This window comes from Sinohyriopsis cumingii, chromosome 4 (assembly GCF_028554795.1).
Source record: "Sinohyriopsis cumingii isolate HCF-2022 chromosome 4, ASM2855479v2, whole genome shotgun sequence".
Taxonomy (NCBI): Eukaryota; Metazoa; Mollusca; class Bivalvia; order Unionida; family Unionidae; genus Sinohyriopsis; species Sinohyriopsis cumingii.
In genome coordinates, this window is record NC_142964.1 from 73,847,666 (window position 1) to 73,869,601 (window position 21,936).

At 33.2% G+C, this 21,936-nt stretch overlaps 1 protein-coding gene across 21 annotated transcripts in view; it reads right to left on the bottom strand.

Annotated features, from left to right (window-relative positions):
- The window catches only part of LOC149801452 (uncharacterized), a 227,224-nt gene that overhangs the window by 105,255 nt on the left and 100,033 nt on the right, over nucleotides 1-21,936 (bottom strand). For all 21 annotated transcript variants that reach the window (XM_089955585.1, XM_089955600.1, XM_089955607.1 and 18 more), the window contains exons 17-19: nucleotides 11,683-11,768; nucleotides 10,853-10,916; nucleotides 7,774-7,908 (exon numbers count right to left, since the gene is read on the bottom strand). In XM_089955585.1, the coding sequence (XP_089811711.1) occupies nucleotides 7,774-7,908; nucleotides 10,853-10,916; nucleotides 11,683-11,768 (285 nt within the window). The remainder of the gene's footprint in view (nucleotides 1-7,773; nucleotides 7,909-10,852; nucleotides 10,917-11,682; nucleotides 11,769-21,936) is intronic.

Consider the following 21,936-nt stretch of genomic DNA (forward strand, 5'->3'; position numbering starts at 1 on the left):
GTGACCATACCAGCTATCATATTGGCACCATTTCCATTTAGTACCAACTATATACATCATAAGAAGTGTTCTGGCAAAAGCACAATGTCAATATGACAGCCATCTAAAAAAACGATGTCAGAACAAGATTTTCAAGATGGCCTTATTTAAATTTGGATTGGCAGTTTTCACTCAATACCAATGACACATCATAAGGTGTTTTTCAGTGAAAACTCGTTACTAAGATCATTCATTCAGGAGCAACAGTATTTTCAAAATGACCATTGGTAGCAGTGTTGGATACCCAAGCAGCATCATTTTCATTTAGGACCAAGTAGACCATGGAATGACTGTTTGTGTCAAGTTTCATGGCAATCCTCCAAATAGTTTAGGAGGAGTAGCAATAACAAACTTGTGGGACAGACTATCCCATAATGCTTACAATGGTCTCTAGGTCTAATTTGGTCATCTACATTTGCAAACAAACAAGTCAAAAGGATGGACAAATGAATGGCTGGACTGACAGATAGGACACATGAAGGTGCCCTCAATAAAACTGGAGGCATAATAATACAAATACAGACTAATTAAGTACCATTCATTTGTATGCAGTGGTCCTTCACCATAAAGTATCCTCAAATAGCACGGATATTGTCACAGATTTTATTATAATCGTTGAATTATAATATTTCATATAATTTACCCCAGTATAAGGTGACTATGTCCAGATATCAATAACAGCACTATAGTTTGAGACCACACCACTATACATGTAACTGAAAAAAACAGACCCCAATCTGCCAACATTTTATGCTACAGCAGATTTAAAGTTTTTCATATACTAGACTTCAATCTCAGGCAATTGTTTTCCTGCCACATTTAAAATTAAGTCAGAATGATTTAATCACTTCAAACCTTACAAATTTCAAATCAATTCTTCCTCTGTCCATTCCAACTTTGGCAATTTGGAACAAGGTGATATGAACAACTTGTGCAGTGTTGAAACCATTTTTATGGAAATGGAGCATGGAATGGCATTGCTGGTCTATGATGAGCAGAGCTAAATAGTCTTGTTAAAGTGTTACTGAAAGCGTTGATAAAATTTTGTAAAATAACAAACGCCTCTGAATCTAAGACAATTCTAGGAGCCAGGGTACAGTCACTTCTACGAAGACTGCTTTATTATGAAAAGTATAGCATGTAAAAAGAAAAGTAATATAAGAAAATAATAGATGTAAATAAAAAGATTCTGAGAATACTGAAACCATGGTTTCATCTCCATGTGATGTTAAATTGGATATCATATAAGTTGTATAAAATCTATATGTACTGATAACTTATTTAACCTGTGTACGTGTCCACCTTTAAAAGCCAACACATCATGTGTGTGAGGTTACTCAACCTCCCCAAATAGCATGAATGGCACATGCCATTCATATCCTTTTAAGAAACATAAAAGTTGGCATCGATGACAGAAAGAATGGTTTGAAACTTTTAAAGCTTGTGGGGATTAAATCATTCTGAGCTAATTTTTTGTTGTGCCAGATAACCAATTTCCAAGAGACTGATAGAGAAGTATAATTTCAGAATGGGTCGGGTCCCAACTATCAGTCTCTGCTGCTTGCAGCTGGGTGTACATTATACATATAAAATATGGCATTTAGCTAATAAAAATACACCAAAAAATTTCAAATATTCATTTTGTGTCGAGCCTAAATTTGTAACTAACAAATAATTTTATATTCATGTGTTAACTCATTTGTGGCTAAATAATTTTTGTGGTTTGCAATAAGTGATAAAAATCATGTCTGTCTCAGGACTTGGCATTCAACTTCATGGACTAAGGAATTGTGTCTCATTGTCTACTTATGTACCCAAAGCAGACAGATCAGGGTCTATGCTGTCTGTTCTAGTGATTCCTCCCAACAAATTGCATACAGCCAGATCTGCTGGCATGTAAGTTAAGGCCAAAAGGGACCAAAAAAAAGCAATAGTGTTACGTATATCTGATTTAATTCATATTTATTTTAATTTTATTGTTTGTTTGTCATTTTTAACTTTTTTAATTATACTGCATGCTATTATAATATAATCTTGTTTACATGATTTGGACTTTTTTTCAGAAAATAGTTTGACCTTGACTGATTCATTTGTAAACACATAAAGCTGACCTAGTTGCCACCTTAATTCAAAATCAGTAACAGTCACATGAACAAGTTCTTTTTTAATTCATTTTTATTGTGGGAATAATAAGGCTGAGATGGAGGCTGTGTTGGATACGTGACCCTCAATTTGTAAATAGTTTTACTGAAGTAAACATTTTTTTATTTTATTCTTGGAGTAAAATGATTGGTTTTCATCAGGGCCATGTTTTGAATATGAGATTTTTTATATGTAAACATAATCATGTGACCCTTATACGAGCACCCGTTCTGCACCTCAAAATTACTGTACAACCATTGTTATAGAGAAATAATCTCAGTCTGGGCTTAAAACATTTGATGTCAAGGTGTTCTTTTGTTGTGTCAGTTTGGAGTTATTTTAATGTTTATTCAAATTATTTGGATAAAAAGGATTAATTCTTTTTTCTGGAAATATGCATGTGCTAATACAAAATTCTTGAACAAAGACATTTATTAAAAATTTTATATGGATTTCCAACACCATAGTGTTATTTCTTGTGTTTCTAAAAGGAACTGTAGACTTCAACACTGTACAGGATACAGCATATATCATTGCCTTCCATCTTGGATTCTTCGTCGAGACTCAAATTTGATTTCATTAGAACATTTCAATATTAGGACTTCTAAAATTTGATTTGTGGGTTATTCCTGGATTATTTTTGGATTTGATTCTTAAAATCATAATTTCTTATTTTTTCATTTTTACAGTATTTTTCCAGGGAAATAAATAATTGCTAAATTTTTCAAAGCTTGTTGTTTTCACTCATCTTTCTTGTGTTACCGTTTTTTCGAGCCTAAACATGTAACATAAGAACAGCCACATTATTCTGTGATTTTATAGAAAGTTATTATGGTTACATGAAATAATCTCACCATCCTACATCACAAGCATGCAGAAAATATCTAGATTTTTATGGTGGCTTTATGTGATAAACAGTCATAAAAATTGGTCAAAGTGTTTGAAAAAATCAAAACCGTTCTGACATGTAAACCAGAAAAGATAAATAGCTGCTATTACAGCGTCTTTGGTGCACAATGTCATTAAAATGAAACTCTTGCTTATGGCAAAATTATGGGCAAAAACATACTTCGAAGTAGATGCAGCCATTTTGAAATATGTGCTTGATTCAAGGTAACTTTTGCCTCTAAATTTGCTATAAGCAATAGTTTCTGTAATTTAGTGCAACAAAGAAACTAAAGTAATAGCTACTTATCTCGACTGGGGTTTTGTTGGGTTTTTTTTTTTCGCATCTGAGCAGCTTGAATTTATTCAAACACGGTAACCAATTTTTAACTGACTGAGTGGCTGAGATTAGAGGCTAATGCAGGAAAACCTGAAGTAATCCAAATATCTGTGACACAGGATGGTTGGTTTGACTAAGCATGCTGTTGAACATGAACAAAGATTCTATGAAACATGCAAACAGTGCTCAAATTAATGGATAATGCCAACTGTATGAGATTACAAGTTTCTTACACCTACCGGTAACACTACTTTCATGCATGAACAAGGAAGGGGTTTTCTACTACCTACATAATGTACATAGATAAACTGTGGAGAAAAGGAGAAATTATAATAAGAAATATGAATAGTTTTTTTTCTTTCTTAATTTCTGTTCTTCAAAACTGCTCACTAACAAAATCTGTATTGAGTACTGACTTTGAAACATACTCATCATTATTGTCTTCAGTTATTGCTCAGAAAATTATGTTTGAATTTTTATATATCAAAATCCAGAAACATTTGTTTCCCAAAAATAATACAGCTGGATATAACTTTTATAAAGTCACAATAAATTTGAATAGTCAATGAAAATGATCAAGATTACACGTGTAATTGCTCTCCTTAATCAAATCTTATCAATCAAATTGTTTACTCTAATGTTTTCCTTATGAGATATTTCTCTAAATAGTGGGATGCTATTCAGTACATACGGGCTGAAAACATATGGGAGAAACAATTTTACCCCCCTTAAGTATAAAAAGCTGTTACCAGTCTAACTTGCAATTGACTGGAGCAAGATGGACTAAATTTGTAAGTTTAGACAGAAGAAGACTAAAAAGGGGTGAAATGTGAAAAGAAAACTGAGCTATGACATTGGTATGTATTTTTTACCATGCAAAAGATGAAGTATATAATATTGGACTATAAAACATGAAGGGGATCAAGATGTATGACAAAATTATTACATCATTATTTACATCTGTTTCGTAGTCAAGGTCTGAAGATGCAGGGGTATGTAAATAGTCTGATCTTACTAATGTCCCTTGCTCACTCTGCAAAACATCAATTTGCCTTAAATTCATCAAAAAACAAAATTTTTAGTAAACTGCATTTCTCCAATAATATTCACCTGATCATGTTACATTTGGATAACTTTCTCTGCTACCCTGAATCCAGCCCTCCTGGAAGACAAAAACTTCTTTCTGTCTATATATTATACAGACCAAGAAAGCAATTATCGCGTTATTGTTTTCTAAACAAAAACACCACAACACTGATGGGATGGACAGGGGAAACCCACACCAAAACACATCTTTAGAAAAACAGGATGTCACTTCTAAGTTCTAACCAGCAAGACATGCTGGAATGGAGCTAAGGAGTGTCAACAATGATGAATAGCCATTTACATTTGGTGGTAATATTCTCTGGGCATCCCAGGTAACATCAGAGGGTATGTAGAGGGTCCTGCAGCTTTGCTTCTCTGGACAGATTATCAAGGAGAAGGAGTGAGAAGTTTGTTCGTTGACAAGTGACAGCAACCTGTTCTTTGAAATGAAACCAGGTTGTGCCATTAGAACAAACTGAACATCAGAACAGAGCTGCATGTAGTTCAGATCTGCAAGTTGGCTCAAACTCAGACAACTGCAGCTGACACAGACACTTGTTTCTGTGACTAAAAAAGGAAATTATTCAAGACATCCACTCCACTTCTATAGACTAACAAGGTGACTTTAACTAGTGCAATTTGGAATCTGCCCTCCCCCTTGCCAATTCTGTACTCATTTTTTTATATCTCATCAGCACATTCAACCACTGACGAAATATCTCAGCACAAAGAAGACATTCCAAACTTGTTCCCCATGTATGATTAAGTACTTTTAAATACTGACCATTTCATAACCACTTTTGTGTGACGTTTCTCTGTTGCATGGTATCTATTTCTATTGAGTGAGAATATCAATACTTCTGGTGTGTCATGCAGTGAACAAGCTGGAGTTAGTACTGATTGGTGGTTACTGTTTTACTCTGGACTTGAACAAACAATAACTGCCAATTAGAACTGACTGTAACATATTTCACTACATGACACACTCATACTTGATACAAAGAGACAAGATGTGAAGCATGAGTGAAACTTTGTGTAAAAGTGGTGATAAAATGATCAGTACAAGTATTCAAATCACACATGCAGAACAAATGTTATATGCCTTCTTTACGCTGATATATGTTATCAGTAGCAGAATACATGGGGGGGGGCCAGTTTCAATCGGGTTGTATCATGTGGTCTAAAAAGAAGACCAAGTCCACGTCTAAGAAAGTATCAAAATTCAAAACATATTTGCAAACATAATATATACCACCTGTTAATCCTTTACCTCATTCAAGCGTTTTTGGACGCCTCTACTCCTTTCTCATGGAAGCACCTTTTGATGCCTCTACCCGATTCGCATAGAAGCACTTTTGATGCCTGTTATAAACATCAGCTATCATGAGCTGTTTTGGTAGCGCCACCTTCAGGGAAAACCCCCATTAGCTACTAAATTAATTGGTGTGAATGACCATTACATCAGATCACATGGTTGCTGTTTAAGATCTGGTCAAAATCAGCTATTTAAAGTAACTTGGTTGTATTCAATACTATCCAAAATGGATGTCGCAGATTTGGTTCAGTAATTACTTGAGTTTTCATGATTAGAATAACAACTACGAAAGCTTCAATAACTTAAGTAAAGGCTCTGATATTGATGTAGGCAGCAATTAGTTTTTATAAATTATCAAATTCAGATGATTTAGTGATGTAAACACAGACAAGAAACTTGTAAATTTCAAGTATAAGAAATGGCAGATACCGTTGGTAACATGGCTTCACTGACTTGACAGTGAACAAGCTCTCTCAAAATTTTAAAGCACATACAAAAGTTTTCCATGAAAAATAAATATACAACTATAACAATCGGATTTTACTCTTAAATCATTCTATACATAATATATGTGTACCAAAAAAGTTAAATCGTTAAAAGTGCTATTAAACATAATGTATACTACACTGCCTAACAGTTAACAGGCAGGCCTATGTGTATGGAGTTGAATAGGAAACAAATGTTCTGTTTGTAGTGCACTGCACTGGGTAACTTTGCTACATGTATACTGAAGGGCTAAAACGCCGTACACTCTATGAGGTACAGGGTTAAGGAATGAATATTAACACAAAATACAAGCAAAATCCTATGTGGATAGTTACAATTTACCAAACATTTGGCTTGGATTGATGGAGGGTGTCTTATATGATGCTGTATAGAAACAAAGCTACAAAAATAGCAACATATAGTGGTGGCAAGGGGAGATAATGGGCAAGAGTTATTGCCCTTCGTCTATATGATATAGACACGAGAGATAAATCTGTGTCTTTTAGTAAGGATAGATTCGGGAGGTAGCAGGCTTACATTCTGATGTTAATATAATCAGGAAAAGTATCTCAGGAGAAATGCAGTGTCTTGCTTGTTATTGTGGGCCTAAACTTGTAAAGATATGAAAACCCAATGTGTTTAATTGGTGATCCATCATAATAAATTAGAGAAACCTGATGCCTTTAGTTTGGTGTTTTGCAACACAGCAACACATGTAGGTTATTTGTGCTGAGGCAATCAGAGTAATGTGCCTTGCCCAAGGACACTCTATGGTAGCTGACATAAGCAGATCCAACGGTAGGATTCAAACCCACACCCTTTTGGCCACTAGTCAAGCATGCTAACCACTCAGTCACTTACTCCATTAGTCACCTTTTATGATATGCAGGCCCATTCTACGTCAAGCCTGCAAGGTGCTGGGGAACAGTCAATATCACACTTCATGCCGATTTCAAACTCCAGGTGGTAAACCATAATTAAAAAAATACCCTGCTCTTCAATTTTTTTTTTACCTTTCAGATATCAAAAGTACAAGTATATCAAAAGAAGCAAGTCTCAAGACATTATTTAAATTTATGTAAGTTTTATTTAAGATTATGGTAAGTACGTCTGTAAATAAATAAAGTTGGGGGTCATTTAACAAATTGTTGTCACCATGGGCATCATATTAAAAAGACCAACACAACATATTTTACATAGAATTCAATAGGTTTTTTATTCACTTCTGATTATTTTAGTTTTTTAACAATCTCTCAGTCAGATTCTTAAAAATATGTGCATTCATATTCATACTGAAAGTAGATTTTAAGCAGGACATGTTTTCATTGAAGACAAATACCCCACCAAAATGCCTGCAAAATAACTGAAAGGTAAAACTTAATTAAAACAACATGGACACAGTACAGTATATGCCCCCTATTATATTGTTGTAGGGCATAAAAATACGAGGAACTATATCGTTCTGAAAAGTAATATGTACCTGTGCAAGAGTTTCACATTTTTCACTGACAGACTCATTAATGTCTCTAAGCTGCTTATTGGCCTCTCTTAGTTCCTCAATCTTCTTCTCAAGTTCATCCAGCTGTGGCTTTTTGTAGATCAATTCACTGTTTGCCTGAAGAAGAAATACACAGTTGATGATTCCTCCAGCAATAATATATTATTCACTGGACATGGTTTTATACAGATATCCCCCATAATCATACAGCACTTGTTATCCAAGAATGATTCTATATAGCGAGAATGATAGAAAACTTGAAATCCAATTTTCGAATATTTTGGCTGTCATCCATACGCTTTTCCTATCATCATACAAAAACTGCTGTCATTATGGTTACACATGGTAAGCAGCATGGAAATTATAATAAAACTGCCAGAGCTTGCAGTTTGGTTTCCTGTTGTTTCCTTTTTCTTTTGACTTTTTTGTTGTTGCTCACATAGATTTTTATTGTCTTTATTTCATTTAAATCTGTTTCTTTCCCTCACTGAATTGCATGGCTGGAGTTTTGTCAAGCAAAAGAGTTTACACCAGAGTACAGTTTTGTCATAATTATAAATCTGCTTTTCACAATATCTTCCGTGGATATGCCACAGTAGCAGCACTATCGGCTGACTGAATTTCTCCATGTTTTGTACAAACTGATTGTGTGATGAGGTTAGAAGCAATATTATCAAGTGGTTCTGGCTTTAAATCCTGAATCTTGTCCATTCAACAATCTACCAAACTTCTCTGCCCAAGACTTTAGTATTGTGTCAGAAATCCAGAACAAACCAAGTGTACAGAACACTATCAAGGCCTGTGTCATTAAATGCTAATCTAGTTTTTTAGAATTTATGTCCATTTAAACCAGCCAGCATATCATCAAGTTTTTCCTCATCTTATTTCCAACCCAGCAAAGTTGACTTGGGCACATCAAAAGTCCTTCACAACTTGACTTTGCATTTCGTCAGATTTAAGTCACTGTTAGAAAACATCCAACTTATGTTTCAAAGAACAAGATTTTCTTTTCCTGGACATCTCCACTGAGATCAAATATCTCAAGTCACTATTTTAGGCAAACTGACTTAAGTGATCAGTGTTCCATCTTAATTCACTCATAAATACAGGTAATACCAAATTCACTCATAAAATTAAATGATTTCACAACAGTGACATTTAAACATTTCTATTGACCTTGTTTGTCACTATAGTATGCAAAATGAGCATTAATTAGTGACTGTCACTTTCTCTCAGGTGACTGGATAAAGCACTTTGGACTGCACTGATGTTAGCTTTGCAAGACAAATATAACAAATGAGGCCATTGAAAACCATTGTTTAATGACACTTGGATAGCAACAGGTCACAGAAAGGATTAGAGCAGCATGTGATTGCTAATCCTTGCTATGATGTGTTGCCATATCAATAAGCAATGACCTGCAATAATCATCGAGACATGTTTACTGAGAATAAGTTGCTGATCTGCTGGAGTAGCTTAAGCACCAAAGAAAATTTTGACAGTCTTTTATACCGCTACCTACTACACAGTTGCCACAGACCAACTACAATTTATTATCACAGCTCATTGGAGACATGGGTAATTTTGGCTGTGCTACAACCCATCTGACAATGACTGAATACAACAGTGGATAATCGCTGTTAAACGCTGACTGTAAAAACACATTCTGGCAATGTCCAAATCAAGTAAGGTACTTTTGATGTAAAGTTTCCTGCTAATGGATTTTCAAAATACTATTACAAAAAAATATTTTCATAAGTGTGGTCATGTCGTTGTAAGGATTACTATATTAAATATGGAATCACAATTGTAGCAAAACACATTAAAATGAGGAATAGCTGTAGCTACTTATGAAATACCAGGCCTAGATTTTTTTACAAAATTGTCTTTGCAGCCATAAGGAGTAGCAGACTGAGAAATTTACTAGCCATTCTGAATCATCGCTATTCCTTCCCATAAAATTAGTCATTCTGAATCATCGCTATTCCTTCCCATAAAACTAGTCATTCTGAATCATTACTATTCCTTCCCATAAAACTAGTCATTCTGAATCATCACTATTCCTTCCCATAAAACTAGTCATTCTGAAACATCGCTATTCCTTCCCATAAAACACCTATCTAGTTAATAACTCTTTTACTTCCTCAATATCTTTTATAATTCAGATGTAGAAATCTTGCTTCAGAAAAGAAAAAATGTTACACGAAAACATTCTCTAAACATTCACAAAAAAAAAACAATGTTTCTCCAGAAACTGTAATCATTTTTAGAGCCTTGTCATCCAGAAAAAAAACAAACAAAGACATCATCAAATTACTGACAAAACTATTGTTTTAAAAAAAATGACAAAATTTATCAATCATATTCTTACATAAATTGGAAAAATCAAGAATTTATAAGCCAGTGAGGTTGAGATGAATATCGTTATGGGGAACAACTGTCAGTAAAGCAGAATTGTAATTACTGAAACCTTTAATATTAAATATTTTTGTGCATATGGTCCAACAGTCCCCAAAACCATTCAAACAAAGCATATAAACACAAAATTAATGATTTAAACTTCCAATTATCCCAGCAATCTTCACATTTCCAAAAAGTTCAAAGAATCGTGTCTCTCATATCCTTTTTCTTTAATGAATCAATACCAGCCTGTACTGAGATTTTTGCATTTCTGCAAGAATTTTCCTCATTTCTTGAAAGAGTAGGATCTTTAAAGTAGTCAATGTGCAAGGAACTTTTCTGCAAACATTTATTATATATACATGTATATTCTTACATATACTTTATACAATTATTATATATACATGTTTATTCTTTGATATACTTTATACAATTATTATACATACATGTATATTCTTAGATATACTTTATACAATTATTACATATACATGTTTATTCTTACATATACTTTATACAATTATTATATATACATGTATATTCTTAGATATACTTTATACAATTATTACATATACATGTATATTCTTACATATACTTTATACAATTATTATATGTGCATGTCTATTCTTACATACAAAATTCTAACTATCTTAAAGAATAATACCAGAAGTTCTTCTTTCTGTTTGATTAGGCTATCTCTGACTTTTTCAAGTTCCCCTATTCTTTCCCTGCGAAAGAAGAAAACAAACATTTATTAAAGACCTAAATACAGGGATAATTCTGAGCAACAAGGCTAGTGCCTGCATGTCTTATATTCAAAAAATGGAAATTTTTTCAACAGTTGTAATTTTTGTCCATCTTTATCCTAAAACCTGGGTTCATGAAAATCATCACAAGTTTGTAATCAAAACTCCTGAACAAATTGTGCAAATCTCCAAGTCTGTCTTAAGCTGACCTTCCTGTTCCATCAAATATATGGATAACTGTTAATCTCTAGTGGTCTTCTGAAACTGCATTGCCACAACAAATTACAAGCTATGACAATGAGACTTGTCTTCAATCAATTTAATGAATGTGATCAGCAGCTGATATTTTATTCTTGATGAGCCAAACACTTTTTTGTTATGGGGATTTATTCTCTAGATCTATTTCAAAAATACATAAAAATGTACATACTATAAGTTACAAAAGCTTGTAAAAAGATATCGGGTAACAAAAAATTTATAAGTGCTACAGAATGTGTTGTCTCTCCTGTGAATGATATAATGATGCAGGCAAGAAATGAAACTAGCATATCCAAGTAAAACTTTGCAAGAAATGAAACCTTAGCTATTCAAGTACAAACTTTAGGTACATTGTAAAAAGAATCCCCAAATTTCAATTGGTGTAAAAAAATATGACTTTCAAATGAACCTTTGCACTACTAATAACAACAATGTGATAAAACTAGAATCATAAATGCATCTCAAATCTCACTGCTGGGATACAACTGACCTTAGCACCTCATTTTCACCCTTGTAGTGACCCAGTTTTTCTGTAAGTTTCTGCAAATCGTGAAGTTTGGCCAAGCTACTCTCAGACTGCAAAAGAAATTAAAAATTTCTCTTCTAATGTACCTAATAGTGATTAAATTACTTTTGTATGCATACAACAAAAGCAAATTTCATTTAATGACAGTGCCAAAATAGCTGAGTTGTTACATCATAAGGTTTGTAATGCATTAGACAAGTTATCATGACTGTTCAAGCCAGCTAGGGTTGGCTGCCTCTGTGTGACATTGGGAAAGCTACTTAGCTCCCATGTCAGCCAACAAGGTGCTCAAAATACCTTTACAGGATAATGAACTATCAAATTTAATGTTGCTAAATACTTGTGTATAAGCAGAGTCCAAATGCAAACAATGTATACCTTGATCTGTTTCTAATAATGCACTGGTGGATCATGGTCCATGCTGTATGTTCTACTCATTACTCTAAACTAAGTGCATAGACCCAGATCTACAGGCACATTATGTGATGGCAGATCTGGGTCTGTGCAATTTGCAGTTGGACTCTACCTATAAGCAAGTACATGTATATTCGGTAAAACGAGCAATCAATGAATTAATTTTTATCAAAGGAATTTATGACCTATAACCCTGGGATAAAATTTCAATATTAATAAATTCTCCTGCAAAAAGTTCAAGAAACAAATTTTTTGCTCTGCATATATCCCTTCATTTCATTAATATTGCCCTTAAACTTTAATTTTTTATAAAAAAATCAAAGCAAGGTGGCACAAATTGATAATTGATAAAAAGAAAAATAATTTCACTAATTGAGCACATAAAAATAACAAATATCAATATAAAAAATGTAATATACAAATTTACATAAATTATGCCACTATATTAATATGAAAATTTCTTTAAGTGCAAAACATCTATTTAAACCCATCATTAAATAAATCTCAGTTTGAACTTTTTTCTTTCCACACCAAATCAACATTACATAAATGCAACAGTTAAAGAAACTGTAGTAGTAATTTGTTCAAAAGCATATCAACACTATACTGGCTATATGGTGATGATTAAATGCAAAATGATATAAATGCCAATATAGAAAATAGCACACAAGAGGCTCAAACTGGAACAAAGAAGCCATGAAAACAAAGCATAGATAAGCACAGACATGTATACATTCTATGTAAATGAATACTTTTACTGCCTTAAAAATTAAAAACACATCAATCTATCAGCTTGGATCTCTTAGTATACTGTATACCAATAACTGAGTTAGGAGAAAGCACTAAACAACTGTACCCACAATGTATTGTTTGAAAACTGCATTTCTTTCTTCTTCCAAATTTAAGTAAAAACCAAGAGTTTTCAATCAGATCTCATCCAGTGGCTAATGGCACTGAAATGGTGAAATAAATAATTGACCCTTCCCTGTAGACCCTCAGTGAAAATCGGCCTAATTATGACACATTTCCATTGCATGTTGTGATAACTGACAAAGAGCCTAATAGAAGAGCAATGAGACTAATTAAATCAATATCTATGCAAGTGGCAGGGTGTCAGCATTTGTAAAAAAAATAATTAAAAAAATAATGGGTCTCCACTATTTTCAATATCCGGTATGACTGCAACATTTTCATCTTATAAACATGGGATTTACAACCTCTATTTAGTCTTACTCAGTATATATTTGACTCAATACACCTTTTAATTGATAGAAACTATTTTTTAAACATTAAACATGTCTGTTATTCCACTACAACCCCCCTATGTTGTAATATTATCTACTCAGAATTAATGTCTGCCTCAAGGCCAAGAGATCACTGAAACTACCCAATTTCCAGCAACATTCATTATTTTGTTATCTATTTTAAAAAACACCTGATTGAAAGAGACATTATTCAACTCTTTTATATAGTAATATGGAATTCTTGTGCTACTATTACATGTAAAATAACTTCTTAACCTAACCTATTTCAGGTAAACAAAAATCAAGGTTATTTGGTTTGGAATTCTGTTGTACCCATATGGGCTGTGTTCACTGCTATTAAAAAAGAAACTCATGGCATTGAAAAATCTGCAACTATTTAAATCAAAAGCAAGAAAATGAACATTTCAAGGACAGATGTTACAGGAGGTACCATATATGCCTGCTTACAAGTCAAGTTCAAATGCAAACTGCACAGACCTAGATCTGCTGTTGCATAATAATCTGGATCTATGCAGCTTGTTAAGAGGAATTAGTAGAACATATACCCTGAACTGCCAGCACATTATGTGATGGTAGATCAGGGCCTATCTTGTTTGCAGTTTGACTCAACATAAATGCAAGTTCATATGGTAATAAAATTGGATAGAAATCACCAAAGATTACATTTTAGACCAAATTATTAAGCAAATTATGATCATAATTGTTTTTCAATTGTTCTAAAGATACTATGTGCTTCTGGTGAAATATTTTCTTTATTAAATAAACAATAATGCCATTAAGAAATTATACTCTTGGAAATTATTTATTTATATGAAGAAATGGTCAAGAAACCGAACTGCAAGAAGTGAGATGGTTCTAAACGTTTAAATCCCTCCCATACAGACCCTCGCAGTAATGGCACTGATGTTACCAAGACATGAAAGATCAATGTGAAGCACTGATGAAAAGATTCCACTATCCAATGTCTTATTAAAGGGATAAATAACTATTTGCCAACAGAAAACAAACATTCCTATCCCCTGCAAATCCTTCAACTGTGATTAGAAAATCTGCCATATTTAATCAAATCTTGAACTATATGACAAGGCGAAAGGATTACAAAGGTGTCCTTGTTCTAACTTAGGACAGTGAGCAATCTTTGAAAGAGATTCACCATCTAATTAATGGCACTCAAAGACTTCTCAACATAAAATCTGTTCACTTAACTAGAATGAAGAGTTATCGATCACAAGGCTATGTAAACTTGACCTATATTTGAAAATGTATAGATTCTTCAACATGAACTGTCATGCAAGATACAAAAACATTCTGAATGGTATTTGGTTAAGGTATCTATTTTAAAGACATAAAATAGTTACTATATTGTGAAAACAGCTTATGTAAATAATTCTTCTAAAATAATTATAAATAGCAGTCATCTTGTGTTTGAAGAATTACAATAATGGTACATATACATGAGATGGTAGAGGCAGTGCAATTTGTTATGTAAATAACTTGACACAAGAATTTATAAACAGACTTTATTTGATGTAAAATTACAAAATGCTACACCATTACAAAATCACCATACTTTACATGTATCACAGATAACATCTATTTAAATTTCTACTTCCAATCCAGTTGGCAAATAAATAAAATAAACATCATACAAACATAAACGTTACATTCATTGAAAAGTAGTTTTTAGTTACCATCATTTAATGCATTAAATTTGTCAATTAAGTAAATGTTATTCCTACTAGAAGAGAAGTCTTGAATAACACTCAAGGCATGCATCGTCATGCATTTTCAGACAATATTTGGTTTACTACAATCATGTATGCCTGATTAAAAAAAATTCTGGGATTTATACAGTTTATACCCAAGATATCACCACGTTATACTGTCACCCTCAATTATAGCCAAAAAACTGTCCTGCATGGATCTCTGGACTCTGATTAATGCATCATTATATACTGCAACCCTTGTTTACTACTATCTGCCAGCCTAAAATCTGGATAAAGTATCATTTTAAAGAAAGGCTGCCCATGTTATAATACCAACTGATTTCACCAGCGATTTATCTCAGTATCTGTTATGCATCAATTCTTGCAAAGAGTGTCCTCAATGGATTTAACATTAAGAATTGACACATGACACACCTCTTCCACTCAAACAAAATCTGTCTGCTTCAGGACAATAAGACTGCATCATAATGTGTCTATAAATAGACAATTAAATTCAATAAGCACAACCTCCTAATTACAGCAACCTTCATTATAATGTTACCTGTTAAAAGGTACATATAGTCATGGATCCATTTTTGTGTACGTGTAAAAAATTATGTGGCATTCTCACTATAACGCTATATACTCCATCACTCCTGTGTGGAGCATAATGACGTATTAACTGTTATTCTCAGTAATAGACAACCAAACTGAAATTTACAATTCATGGGGAATTTATTCACTAACCCTGGCGACCAGAGTTGGGTAAAAGGTTACTAGTCTTGGGGATTTCAGTACACCCCAACCCCAAGCTAGAACCTGAAACTTGTGGCATATTTGGAAAGCATTTAAATTAAACAAACAGCTTCATATCATCCATTAATAAAGTCCTGGTCATTAAGCTGCTTGACCATCACATTTCTAAACAAAAGTCAAACATCTTGATGACCATGAACATGGTTTAGTCCTGTGATGCGAGTTGGAAATTTGTTCTAATTTTATCAAATTTACAGTTTCTTGTTGCGAATGGACAGACAAGGTTGTGTACTTCTTGACGTTTGTTAGCTTTGTTTGCACTATTATGAAGAACTAGCTACAAGTGAACTTCCATTGGACAGCCAACATTTTTATTAGCCTTGGGTGACAGGATTACCATGGATATTGAATCCTGATTCAAGGCTCTATATATTTCACAGGAAATTATTGGACTTTTATTCCATGCTGGTATTTACTGACACAAAGTCAAAGAAGGTATGAAATTGTTATGAGCTTAACTAAATGTTATGTTGAAATAGGTGAAAAAAATTCTGAATATTAGAATCAGAAGAATATTTCTTGAAGTTTGCAGCTTCTTTCTTAATGAACACTGCTTAATGGTATAACATATGTACTCGCTTATAAGCTGAATCATACTAACAACAAAGATCATGATGTGCCACAGTATGATGTACCTGCAAACCAGGGTGTATGCTGTTTATTCTACTGATTACTCCCAACAAACTACATAGACCCAGATCTGCTAGCACATTATGTGATGGCAGATTTGGGTCTGTACAGTTTGCAGTAAGGCTTGACTTATAAGTGAGTAAATATGGTATCAAAATGAAACCCAAATAATACACCTTGCAGACTGATGAACAACAACCTCATCAGAATTGTTAGTAGATTGCATTAATTTCATATCAATGCAATGTTGTTTGTCTCTGTTTCTAGATCAAGTCCACTGCACTCTTGGTGAGAACCAATTCAAAACTAGTGCAAACATGATACAATCTAATACACTGATAAAGGTCATGAAAAGCACCCTGTACTGTGGCACACCTAAGGACAAAACATTATACTCAGGTTATATTTGTCACCTACTGTTCTTGTCAAAGCAATTATTTACAAAGTGTGGAAAATTAAGATGTATTAGTGAATGGAACAAAATACTGCAAAGCAATCATTGTCTCATGGTATTATGAAAATACATTTTGAAGAACAAAACTGTATTTTGTCTGCCCTATTATACCTTATGATATTTTATACAGAAATCGGTTTTGAAATGTACAGGTACCAAGGAATGTTTGTAACCAAATTTAACAATGTTTTTAAACTAATGGTCACCACATTTATCATCTTTTTTGCAAATGTAATAATTTTCTGATAAAATATGAAATTCAATGTTATTCTGTACAATTCATACTTGTATTACATAATAATCAAACATTAAATTTTTTAAATGAATGTGAAAAAATCTTTATTACACCATATTAAAAGAAATGTTATCTAAAGCTGATACTTACTTCTACAAAACTATGACTGAATAATGGATCCTCTTAATTAATTTAATGGATAATGCAAATCTTATTAATTGACACAATGTAGTGCAGGCAGAAGTAATTCTGACATGTCATTAATCAACAATTAACTGTAATTAGTAGCTTTGCAGACTGACCGGCTAAAACATTTTTAGCTTTATATTTAAAATCACTGAAAATATATGTACTTTTGAAATTAATTATTGTCATGATGATGATGTTGGAGATGAGGTCTGTATTTAGAACTGATCTTCCTGTATACAGTTAGGATCATAGACTGCCAAGTTTCACTGATCCACTTTTTTTCACAGTTGTACATGTAGATATACAATCCTTGACTAACAAAGATGGATATTGGGGAAAGACTCATTATTCAAATGCTCTTTAAAAAAAGAGGCATGCATTTTAAATAACGAGATAGAGTTGGCAACAAGCAACATTTGATTGCAACTCCAAACTTGATACTACAAAGGCCCCAAAAATACATAGCTCATATTTTTAATTTGAAATGCAGTGACATATTTCAATATTTTTTAAAATATTGACTGGACATTGTTTGACTAAGTTGATTTACTAATTACTATATTTGAGCATATAAATACCTGTACATCAAAACTATATACACCAACAAAATGCTTGTCTAGTCATAAAACTAAAATCCACATTGCAGAACAAGTAAAAACTGATACTCCACCATCACCCCTATGAACAGTTTTAAAATGTTACAGTAATACATAGGATCTACCGGTGTATGTGAGTATAATGTATGTAATTCTCTTTAAGCTGGTAATATAAGAACAGATCTCAAAATATCATTCCAAAAACACTATGAATGAATGTGGACTCAAAATTAAATTCCCCTGCCCTCTAACAAACACAAGCAACATTTAAGCACATCATTCAAAGCATCTTCCCTTGACAATAATTTTTACCATTGTCTATTATGTACATTTCATAAACATGGGACTTTTTTTAAAGCTGTATAATAAAGAGGATCTACTTGTATGAGTCATTTTAAAGAATGATGCTTTGTATGTGTGTGCACGCACATGCATGCCCGTGTGTGTGTGTGTGCATGTATATGCATGTCTGTGTGTGTGTGTGTGTGTGCAAAAACAAGAAATCTAATTTCAAATTGTAGAATAAATGAACAAATTACACTTTAATCCATCTGACAATATTCCTTTCATCATGGTGAGATATTTATATATTTTTCAGAAGCTATGTAGTTAAAATGCATGTGAGAAAGCACCTTATATTGATGTGCAGTTAAATGGCAAAAGCGTTGAATATTTTTGCAAAAACATGGTGTATGTTGGAAAAAGCAAAGCCAGCCTATTGTACATGAAAAAGCACATGCATTGTGCTTAAAAAGAAATGCACATGAAAAGGTATTCAAAAGTGACATGAAATGGACAACCTCTGTAGAATGAGTTTTTAATTTTGTAATTTATAATAATTGCAAATATCAGTGTATCAAAAACCAAATGAAGTCCCCCCAGAATTTTCAAGTATTAATCAAGATCTAAGCACATTTGACTTTATATACAGAGCAAGTTAAATGAATAGCCCAGGACAAAAATCATGACCTGGAATGCAGGCTTGTTAATATGAAGGCCTCTTCATGACAAACATAACCGTGGGAATGCAGCAGTTTCTGAGCATGTATCTACTACACAGTTATGTCATATTCTATGATAGTGACTGTCATATGCATATTTGTTCTTACAAGAAACAAGTTTTCATTATCTACCTACAAAGTAATCCTTGTTTATCAGAGGTACAGTTGAAAAGAAATGTTTACTGTGAACCTCTCAGATGTTTAAAAATTACTTTGCTATATAAATAATTAATTTTATTACACGATTCCCATGAGATGAATTTTTATTGGCTGATCAGTGTCATGTGAAATTTGAGTTCACATCATCAAATATTCTAATTTACAGAAATTGTACTACTGTAGGTATACTAGGTTGATTGCAATCTAATTAATGTAATGGTTGTGTAGACAATAATCTTGATACTAGATTCATTCAGTGAATAACGACAATAAACCATACACTCATTTTATACAATGCGTTCCTGGTGATTGTTATACACATCCTGTGTGCTTAACTTTTATCTATGATTGTGGGTTGTAGTTTAAACTAATGGTCATTCATAAACAAATGCTGACATAAATAACTTTTGTCCATGTTTGTGGGTTATACTTTCAGGTATTTGTAAATATATTGACATGGCCTTATGACCTTAGAAAGCTCTGGAAGCAAATGTATGATCCACATCCTGGTCATCTTATTGTGTCTTAGGCTATTATACAAGGGTCTGATAAACAAAATTATTCATTCCCACCTTAATATTGGTCTTTGGGAATCCACAATCAGTTTTTAGTTATGTTCAGTTATAATTTGAGAAGAATTATTTATCTAAATTATTATTTGGAATTACAAAGTTCACATTAACTTTTGGATTAAAACACTGCTTTGGGATTATTGAGGACTCATTTTCCAAGACATTCTGGATTTTATCATTGTTATACATAAAGACTATAGGTACATCAGCACATTCAAGTTTGGAATTAATTCGGAACACCACTGGAATTCATTTGAAATACTTGATACTTCTGGACTTGTGATAGAATTTTTAGGATTGTTTGGGATTTAAATCGCAATACTGTAAGGTATTTTTAAATTTTCACTTGGTGTTCTAGGGAAATTAATTATTTGTTGAATTTTACTAAACCTCATGGTTTTGTTTTTACTGTTGCTTAATTTATGACCAATAGAGACATAACAATGATTTAAAAATTCATTTTTAGAAACATTTTACGTATTCATGATTAAAGTTAAGGAACAAACATTAATCTGCAAAACCACAATAACCCTGACCTTTGCCCTTTAAACCCCAAAATCAACAGACCTCTTCCATATTTGGTGGAAGCTCTTCAAAACGTTTTGTCGTGGTCTAGAACTAAAACTCATTTTTCTTTTTTCAGTCACAATGAGCTTGAACTTTGACCTCTTTGCCCCAAATTTAACAGGCTTTCTTTCCAACATGCAAATCATCCAAAACCTTTGCTGAAAGTATGTGGCAAACCACTGAAAAGTTTGGGAAGAAACCATTTTCTTCTTTCAGTAACAGTGGCTTGACCATTAACTTTTTTTAAATCTCAAAATCAATAGGTTTCTTCCTTACCCAAGTGCAAGTTATCAGCAAGTTTGGCTGAGGCATGATACTTAATATTATTGAGGGGAAAACTTTATTCTGGTAATAGTGACCTTGACCTATTGACACCCAAATCAAGATGCTTCTTCTTTGCTCCAAGGGAAAGCTATCCACAAAGTTTGATCCAGGTGTGTTGTGTGCAGCTAATTGTAATGTGCAAAAAGCATTTCTTTTCTTTCAGGAAGTGATTTTGACAGTTGATCATTTTAACCCAAACTTGATACACTTATTCCTAACCCTATGTGCAAGCCACCCACAAAGTTTTGTAACCAGATGATGCAGAACTCTAGCTACTAAGAGGAAATGAAATTGGGAACAGACAGAAAGATGGCCAGACATCATAGATCCATAAAAGCTACTTTCTTGGTTAAGAATGATTGTTGTTGTTGCTGTTGTAGGGTTTAACACAATTTTCCAGCACAAGATAGGCTATACATAGCTGCCAGTATCAAGGGTGGAGGAAGATCCCTGGAAAACCCCGGAAAGAACCACTGACCATGAGAAGCCACTGGCAAGCTTTCTCACATACCCACATTGGCCAAACCTGAGACTCGAACTCGTGCAGACAGAGGTGAGATGGCAATAATCCATGTTTTTCAGTAATGGTGGTAATCTCTGGTCATGGATCAGTATCAGTAGTATAAACCTGAAGTGCTTAACCCAAAACACATTCAAATTAGGTCAAATTTTGTTGAGCAGCTTGTTAGAAACTGCTGAAATTTTATTCTATTTTCAGTAAGAGCAGCCACATTTGATGGCAGATCAGCATCATTTGTACAAATCTTAAAGGTCTTCAAGCCAGGATGCCACCTTCCAAATTTAGCCCAGTGGTTTTTTATCATAAGTTGAAAACTGCACATGTTGACGAATGACATGCAATGAATGATGAACCATATCTCATTTGGCCTTACAGTCATGTGAGCTAACAGTTAACAAGAAGTGTTTGATATAAATGACTGTATCCTGACAATTTTCCTTAGGTCTAGTAACACAGCTTACCTGTTGTAAGAAAGAAACACAGTCATTAAATTTTAATAAAGAAGGGTGACTGGGGTCTTTGATCATGTTTTTCAACATAATTCTGCAAAAACTACATCACTGCGTCAACAGATTGTATTACTCAGTGTACCTTCCTCAGCGACTTCATGCTTTGGAATATAATTAACTCCAATCTATATGCTGAATTGTTCTTTATAATGTGATAAAAATATAACTGATGCAAGTACAGCACTAAAAACACTAAATTACTTACATCAATCCACAACTTGTTTTTTCCAGTTATTTTTTTATTTTATTTTTGGTACTAAG